Raw genomic sequence first — 9,129 nt, 5'->3', positions numbered from 1 at the left:
TTCAATTAAACTTTTTTAAACTCTCTGAAAGTATTTTTAGGTGTAGCAAGGTTGGCACTGTCCTTCTTGCATACTTATTTGTAATTATGTTTGGGTTTTTTCCCATGGCTAAGCTTAGATTAATAAGGAATTGGGGGGGAAAAAAAAGAGGCCAAAAAAATTAAGAAATGTGTGAAATGTGTGACTCATTTTCTAAGAACAGCTTCCTGTCTTGTATCTGATAAAGCAGAAGCAGACACTTTTTCTCAGAAGCAGGCACGGGTTACACTACCAATGGTACAACGGGGACGCTGCTACACAGGGACACATGGCTGCCAAGGTAAGTGTTCAGAATCCAAGAAGTCAGACACACAACTTATATTCTGGTACAGGTTTCAAGCTACCTCTGCCTTAATGTGAGGTTGGCATCATGCAACAAAAAGAAGGGACACAGAAGGGGCTGGAAAAGGTTTCTCTAGGAGAAGGGTTATTTGAATCTCAGCACAACTAAAACATGAGACTAAGGAACAAACCACAGTTAAAGATTGATTTAGGGAAGACATGCCAGCTTGATTTTGGTTGTAATGATATTGCCACGATGAAAATAACGGCTCCTTATGAGAAGGGGTTTTCAATATTCTGAGCAGTCCCGTCACTGCAAAAAGTGCCTCAGGTGTCAAAGGGGGTTCCAGTAGTTCTTCTATCATTGTTCTTTAGTATTTTATGGCACTAACAAAATACTCAGTGATATACATATATATATATATATATACACACACACACAAAGCTTAGAACTTAGCAGAAAAATAAGCTCTGGTAAAAGTAGCTTCTTAGAATACCAGTTATCATGTACATGAAAATATTTTGTACATTTTTCTTCATGCATAGAGGAAAACATGATGCACATAATGATATAGCAAAATAATACTTGCCTGCTTGGCCTACATCCTGAAAGACATGTTTGTTTTTTTTTTTTCCTGTTTATGCTCAATAAAGCAGTCCACAAAGAGTATTTCAAGTGAAAAAGGCTGAGCTCTTTAAGACTGGTTGGAGTCTCTACAGAATCTCATGCAGACCCATGGGTGAAATTTAGTGTTGCTTGAGGAAAAATGTGGTTTAATTTAATAAAAAAAATTCCATGTTACTGAAAAGTGTATTTCAGCTCTCCTGAATTGTGAAGTTTCTTGAGGAAATCAACTTGGCAAAAGAACTTATTTTTGAAAACACAAAGCAATCAACTTTGTTGAAATTGCTTTAAGAGAAAAAGGAAATCCAGAAAGTTGTCTGTCTTTCCATCTTAAGATTGATGTATGGTATCACCAGTACGGCACCTACTGCACTAGCTCACACAGCATTGTTCCTTTCTTCCCTTAGATAGTTGTTTACAGATAAGAGTATTTGTGTATTTATGCTTATGAAAGTTTAACTTTTACTTACTTTGTTACTTTCAAAATGTCATCAATGGACAGACTACATAAAGCTCTCTTTGAACCTGAAGAAGATACTGTAGGAAAGCATTGATACAAATACAATGTATAATTACTACCATTCTCTAGAAACTTTCATAAGGTTCCTTTACAGGCTTGTTTGCATATGTTACTTGAAGCATAACATTTGCTAGTCCATTTCTCTAAATTTTAGGTCTTATTTACTCTGCAGAATTCTTCTACAGCAGGTTTTCTGTAGCAAAATGACAGAGGCAGGAATTATGATAATAATTGAATAATGTGTCTAAAAGAAAAAATTACTGCTAAGATTTTTTTTTTTTCATTTGAAATGCAATTCATAGCAAAACAAGTCTATAAAATAAGTCAGAAGTCTACGGAATTAGTCACAGTGGGTTTGGACCATGAAAGTCAAACCATTAAATTACATCATGAAACAGAAATTCCTTTATAGTTTGTTTTGGGTTGTTTTGTTTGTTTTAAATAAAAATCAGTGGGGTAAATTATCAAATATGGGTTTTTAGAATAGCTGTAAACCAATGCCATCCTCCTGGGCAAAACCAGCAGGTACGCTCAGTAGCTGAGAGAAAACCTGGGAATGCGTTCAGGTAAGCAAAATCATCTTGTATTACAAAGTCCTAATTATCAGAAAAACAACTAGGCAATGAAGTACGATATGGATGACTTCCCTTGAAATAAGACCCCAAGCAATTTGACTGAAATTTCTTGTAATCAGGGAAAAACAGCGCTTTCTGCTTTATATTTCTGTGCAAAAAACTGCAACATGCACTGTGGTATGCTCTATTTGCTGGCTTTTTGACACACTTAAGTATAGGTCATCAATACATGCCAGAATGACACACTTCTCTTTATTATCCTCACTGAGAGCATATCCTCATATAAGTACCATCAATGTGTCATCACAGTTGGGACATGGATTACCTGGGGAATGTTAAACAGTCTCCAGGGCTGTGTTCACAGAAGCTAATGAATGTACTGTTTTAAAATAAAAGAAAAAGATGGGATATAGTGACGTGAATATGACGGACAGAAAAAACTTCAGATATTAGCTCCTTAAGGCAGATGGCAAAAAAGCAAAGCAAAGTCTTGCCCCAAATAACGTGGTTTAGTCGGACAAGTGCAATAAAAGGACAAGTGTTTCACCCTATGATCAGTGAGATCAACAGGGCAAAACTCTTAGAAACAATGAGCTAAAATGAGAAAGCTGAAGCAAAAAAGGTGGGCGGTATGAGGAAATTGTTATGTTGGTCTGTGAGCAGATATGAAAGAGAGAAGCTGTTGTGAGCAACATGGAGACAAATTAGGAGCTTGTAAGGATGATGATTCTGTAATACAACAACTAACAAAAGAGAAAGAGTTTATGGGGGAGGGAGAAGGAATTCCAGGTTCTCAGTCATGAGACTAGTGAACACTGCCTCACACTACATTACACACATGCTTTTGAAAGGGCATGTTTCCCTGTTAGACATGAAGAGACCTGTCATAGGCAAAGAGATGCTAAAATGTGATTAGAAGAAGAGGTAGGTATTTTATCTTTTACTCATCTAGTCTGTTGTTTTTGGTATGAAGTGGGTCAGCAAAAACCTGCGATCCAATTTTTAGACCTAGATTTTTAATTTGTGATACTTATCTGTACTGGTAAGCTCACAATGCCCTATTTACCATGTGGTTTTATTAAACTACAATGAAATGTAGACATGTTTTGTTTGTCTTAAATATAGACACTGCATTTTTTTTAATTAGTTCCCATGTAGGTAAAGTTCTTCAATGGACCAAATTGGCAAGTCATTCTCAAGAATTTTCCTTGTCTTTCAAGCTTGGAAATTAATTTAGTTCTAACTGTAGAAGGTTAGCCAACTTGATCAAATAAAGCAGTGGCTGGTAAAATTAAATACATGCTTTCTGACTAGTTTTGTCATTGCTCCTTTTTTTTTTTTTTGGCATGAAAAGGGTTTTTTTATAGACAAGAGATCCATATAATAACCTCTCAGCAGAGGCAATAAACCTGCTTGGGTTTCTCTGATAAACCCACAAAGTTCCCCAAACACACACATCAAACCCATAAAAGGCTGAATTTTTCTTACCACATGGGAAGGTTTCTAAACACAAGTTATTTTCAGTTTGAGTTCTTTCCCATGTGGGGACAGTTGCAAACTTGCTATCTTGCAACCTACTCCTTCTTCAGCCTCTTCACCTCCCCTGCTGGTAGTCCAGGCTCAAAGCACACATGAGTTATCACAGGCAGTCTCTGAAGCAGTTCGAATATTTGGCAGTAGAACTGGACCACAACAAATATTCTCCATTCTCATATTTCCTGAACATAACAACTAGGTCTTTAGAGAAGAGAACTACTGAGTGTCAGATCTGTGATACAACCAGTGAGTACCAACTGTCTCACAACTATGGTTGTACACCATTTCTTACTTAAAGGTCAGCTCTTCTACTTGCTTTTACATCTCACATGCACAGCTCCTTCCATCCCACTGCTTTGGTCAGGGCTCCCATTTTACTGGTATTTTCATGATGAAGCTTTTGATACCCACAACTCTGGTAATGCCTAAGATAAACTTAATTGCTAATGGTTTTATAGCTCATGCATGGTAGCTACAATTTTTAGAGGAAAGAAGTGTAAATGAACACTTGTACTCAGTCTCCATCTGACATGAGTCAAAGGGACACTCGGCAGATGCTCCTGTGCATGTAGGAACCCAACAGCCTGCCAGGTTTCACATGAGGGTTTCTGGGACATGCAGTAAGTTTTGTTGGAATAGCGCGGTTGATGGCAAGTTCTTGCAGGATTGCATACAAAGGAGGAGAGAGAAAGCAGGATTGTGTGAGAATGCAACGGGAGAGTGATTAGCAATAGGAAGACATACCAGTCACACATTTTCCTCTTCTGAGCAGATCCCAATAGTAACTGAATCCCTGTGTTTCTATCCTTGTTCCTCCATTGACTTAGAGGGGAGGAGGTTATTTGGGATAGAAATCTGCTATATTTATGTTCTCAAAATCATGCTTACCAGTATAATAGAAAGTGCCTTTCTATTTCTAGTCTCCTTCCTGATCTCCTTCAACTCTCCCACAAGAGAGACCTGGGATTGCAGGACACAACCCCATCCCCAGAAGTGTCTTATCTACTCATCCTGCTTCTGCTGTAGAAGTTTACATCTAACTGACCTCAACACCTTAGATCTTGGGTTCCTCATTCTATGCAGTCCTAATTCCAAGAGTGTTTAAAACCTTTGATCTCCTACAAATACAGTCTCTTTCTTCTAAAAAAAAAAAAAAAAACAACAAAAAAAAAAAAAAAAAAAAAAAAAAAACACCCAAAACAAAACACCAAGAAGCCCATAAAAACAAACAAAAATGTTATAGCTGACGTTTTTCTTCTTTGGCAACAGGAGCTGGGAATCTTGTCAACAAGGTCCTGAAGAACTGACAGATGGCCACCCAGCAGACTACAGAGGGGTCTTTATTGCATCCAGGCTGGAATTAGCCCAAAGATACTGCTCAGGGTGGACAATGAACAACAGCACTGCTGTGTGCCATGATGATCACACCCTGGATAAATATTTGTTTCCATTTGTGTACAGCATTGTGATGATAATCAGTATCCCCATCAACTGTATATCCCTTTATGCATCTTGCATTCAGGTGAGGAAAAAGAATGAGTCAGCAGTCTACATCTTTAGCCTTTCCCTGGCTGATCTTTTGTACTCTTTGATTCTACCTCTGTGGATTAATTATGCCTGGAATGGAGATGACTGGAGGCTCTCTGCCACACTTTGTCAGATTTCTGCCTTCCTTATGTATATGAATTTCTACACCAGCACCGCGTTCCTTGCTTGCATCTCTGTTGACAGGTACCTGGCATTAGTTTACCCATTGAAGCTCCAGCACCTGCGCACAAGAAGATTTTCACTGATTGTCAGCGTAACTGTTTGGCTTCTGGAAAGCATCTTGAATTCAGTCATATTGGTGCACAAAGAAGTATTCAATGATCCTTGCAATTTCACTAATCATACATTATGTTATGATAAATACCCCCTGGAAGGGTGGCAGGCACGGATAAATTTATTTCGGATATGCTCAGGGTACTTGGTCCCTTTGATAATCATTTTGTTTTGCTACCATAAAATCTACCAAGTAGTGAAGTGTAACCAAGCCACACTAGATGAAGAAAAGAAAAAAGTGAAAAAACTTATTCTGAATATCACAATTAGTTTCATTGTTTGCTTCACTCCTTATCACATTATATTGCTTATTCGCAGCATCAGAGAACCTTTCACCACTGACCCACATCTTTTGCTGCAGATGTATAAGGTTTACAGAGTCACACAGGCCTTAACGAGTTTGAATTGCATTGCAGACCCCATTCTTTACTGCTTTGTGAGTGAGACTGCACAAACAGACATTCTGAATGTGCTGAGATGTTGCTTGTGCCTACGAAAGCGTGAGGAAGACCAAGTGAAAGACCATACTCTGTGCAGTTCTGCTACAAAAAATAGTACCCTGATCACATACAGAACTTCCTGTGAAACAGAGACTGTCAAAAATGCCTGAGTGGGCACATTCAAAGCAAAATTGGATGACCTAAAGGGAAAAGAAAGTAAAATTCTTCTCCAGTCTGTACCTAGGAAATACCCTGAAAGTCAGAGATGCCAGTCTAAAAAAATCAGTAGCTGGAGCCAATAAGAATTCACTATCGGGTCAATGAAATCAATGGAGTGTGAACACATATCTTTAAATCAGGTATACTACATAAATTACTGACAACAAACACATGAACAGTCAAGAAGGATGACCATGACACAACAGAATTACTGAGGATTCCCAACAGAACTGCCTCCTGCTGCAGCTTGCTAGCTAGCCCACAAGATGGGCATAGATGTGCTTAGCTGGAGGAAGGTTGAAGTCCTTCTTGTCCTGATTGACAAAGAAGTAGACAGAGGGAGTGTGGTAAATTTCTCTCTAAGTTCATGGTGTAATTTAGGCTGCTATGATGGTTCCTGTGTTTCAGTGAAGACTCAAATTGTGCAGGGGTATTAACCTGCTCTTAAGCTTTTCAGCTTTTGTTTCTTCTGAAAAATATATGTTCTAATGTATAACCAGATTTTATGCAGTTTCATTACAGTATAAATATTGGGTTTCAGATAACTGAAGATTCATTACTTCAAGTGCTTATAAAGAAGCAGTTCTAGCCACCAGTGTTTTAACTCGTATGAAACTTTTCCTGACATATGCAGGGAGGAAGAAAAACATTGAAAAGTGAGGTTTCACATCTCCATAAGTATAAAGGGACAACCTTTAGACTTGCTTATTATGACTGAAATCTGGAGTGTGGTTACATTTTCAGGGTCAATAGAGCAAGGTTTATATCCATTTACTTGACTGCACCTGGAAGCCTCAGCTAGGGGTTCCAGGGCTCCCAGTCTGCCGATTTTAAAAAAATTGAACAAGCTAATCAGAAAAACTGACAAACCAGCAAAGAACATGAATGTACCAACAAACAATAAGAACAGAAGCAAAAGAACCCACATTTTGGAAGAGTTGTTTTAGCCCAAATCAAAAGTTAATTCAGGGACCTATTCCTGCACAGGCCCCAGAAACAGCTGCCTGGTTTCCTGGTAGCAGCAGGCACTCGAGCCCCTGAAAAAAGTTAAAACACAATGGAAAGTTTCTCTTTTTTTTACCTCTTACTACATTTTTACTTTCATTCAATTACCAGGAAGAATATTTGGTAACGGTGGTTTTTCAGTTTCATAGGGAAAGAATTTTTCTTTCCATCAAAAAAAAAAATCCTCCTCTAGCAAGTCTGTGTGGTGGAAAGATTTTGATCATCACTTTTCAGGACATTTCTAGGTGTGACATATATGGAGAGTGTGCATACAGTGGTCACAATCAGTAAGAAATTTCTTATGGGAACATCACTCTGTGTGCAAAGTAAAATTTTTTCCATTACAAAGAGCACTTCTCTAGTTTTTGTGAGTTGCTGTTTGGGTCTATTTATACTTTCATTAATTTCACGTTCTGAAATGGGAACTTGAGAGACTGTGGAAGCTGAGCTTGTTCAGCCTGGAGAAGAGAAGAGAAAAGAAGATGCTGGGGTACCTAATGGCAGCCTTGCAATCCTGCAAAGGGGGTATTGAGAAGATGGAGCCAAGCTCTTCACAAGAGCTCATAGAAGGAGGGGCAAGAAATCATGTGAGTAACCTGAAGCAAGAGGAGTCAGAGCGGATTTAAGGAAGAACTTTTGAACTATGAGGGCTGAAAAACAGTGGAGCACGTTGCACCATGGTGTTCTGTGGGCTCCATCCTGAGAAGTTTTTAGGACCCAACTGAACAAAGCTTTGAGCAACCTGGTCTGGCCTTGTAACTGGTCTTCCATTGAGCAGAAGGTTGAGAATTCCTGAGATCTCTTCCAACCACAATTTTCCTGTGATCCTATGAACTGTGTTTGTCACTGTTCTGGCTGTTGCCTTCCTTTCTAGAAAAATATGTTCCCTTCTCTTTTTTTGTTTCCGTTTGCTGGATTCTGTTTTGATGTGGCTTTGTTTTTTTTTTCCCTGTAGTTTTTCTTATGTATTATGAAGGAAAAATTATGCAAGCAGCAGTGCAAGTTATTTCACCACAGATTTGTCCCTGTGCTGACCTATGCACTTTGCAACAGAATGTGAAATTTCACTGTAGCACTGGAACAAAAGCAGAACCAAACCTCACTGTAACTTCACGGAAAGAAGAACTCAGTAGTTCACTTTTAGATCTTTCACATGCTGGAAAATTTGGAAAGTTAATTCTATTCGTGCTTTTAATTTAAAGAATTTAAGAATTAATTTACAGAATAAAGAATAACGAAAACTAAAACTAAGCAACAAAATGGAGTGGAATTTAACTTCTGTGTCAGGGACTAGGGAGAGCTGGATGGGCAGTGGTCCAGGACCTGAGAGTACAGCCAGGCAGACTGGGCAGCATCATCACTGACAAGCCACGCAGTCCTGTGGCACCCTAGCGAGGCACACAGAGAAGGTCTAGTGATGATAACAAGTATTGGCCAACTGTCCATGATCACCAGACAAATCTGTAGTGATGAGGCAGGTCTGAGTTCAAGCTGGGAAACCAAGTCAGGAAGGCAGGGTTGGGATCAGTGAGGTACCAGGCTGGGCACGACAGCACCATGTCAGCACTGGCCTGTGCACAGGCAGTCAATCCCTAAGGTGGTCACAGACTCTGTTGGTAAACTTAGGGCCCTGGCCCTATGCAAAAAGCTTAATTTCTAGAAAATTTGATCCTGAGATTTTATATTTTTTTAATATTCCACCGGTGCTCATGAAAGCCATAGCTTGGACCAGCCCACACTGGTATGTGTGGATATTTTTCATAGCGTCATTTCCTGTAGTACCTCCCTGCGTTGCTGAAGATTCACTTCAGGATAAAGGAAAATGGCAGTGGCTGGTCTGTAGGCTGGGCTTCACAACAAAGCTCATATTAAGTCTAGGCTCCTATCCCTTTATTATAATAAAATATAAGTACCTAATTCCTTGGATTGTTCCAAAATACTCAATCTATGTGTTCAAATCACAACCCTCTGGAGAAATGAGGATGCTTCCAGATGGAGAGACTACAGTGTCCTGTACTTCAATCATTTGTGTATTTACTTTGTTATTCTTACATAGCTAAAAATTTA

General features: G+C 39.0%; 1 protein-coding gene across 1 annotated transcript; it reads left to right on the top strand.

Moving 5' to 3' along the window:
- The first annotated feature begins 269 nt into the window (after window positions 1-269).
- On the top strand, window positions 270-6,466 carry GPR65 (G protein-coupled receptor 65). Its single transcript, XM_050335823.1, has 2 exons — window positions 270-319; window positions 4,847-6,466. The coding sequence occupies exon 2, from the start codon at window positions 4,968-4,970 to the stop codon at window positions 6,006-6,008; it is 1,041 nt and encodes a 346-aa protein (XP_050191780.1). The 5' UTR covers window positions 270-319; window positions 4,847-4,967; the 3' UTR covers window positions 6,009-6,466.
- The last annotated feature ends 2,663 nt before the right edge of the window (window positions 6,467-9,129 follow it).

Source organism: Myiozetetes cayanensis, unplaced genomic scaffold (genome assembly GCF_022539395.1).
Source record: "Myiozetetes cayanensis isolate MyiCay16 unplaced genomic scaffold, myiCay2020 scf6-25, whole genome shotgun sequence".
Taxonomy (NCBI): Eukaryota; Metazoa; Chordata; class Aves; order Passeriformes; family Tyrannidae; genus Myiozetetes; species Myiozetetes cayanensis.
This window is presented reverse-complemented; position numbering and strand designations above follow the sequence as displayed.

What these genes read in the sequence shown, in the direction of transcription:
- GPR65 (XM_050335823.1), top strand. Translation starts at nt 4,968, where the DNA reads ATGAACAACAGCACTGCTGTGTGCCATGATGATCACACCCTGGATAAA.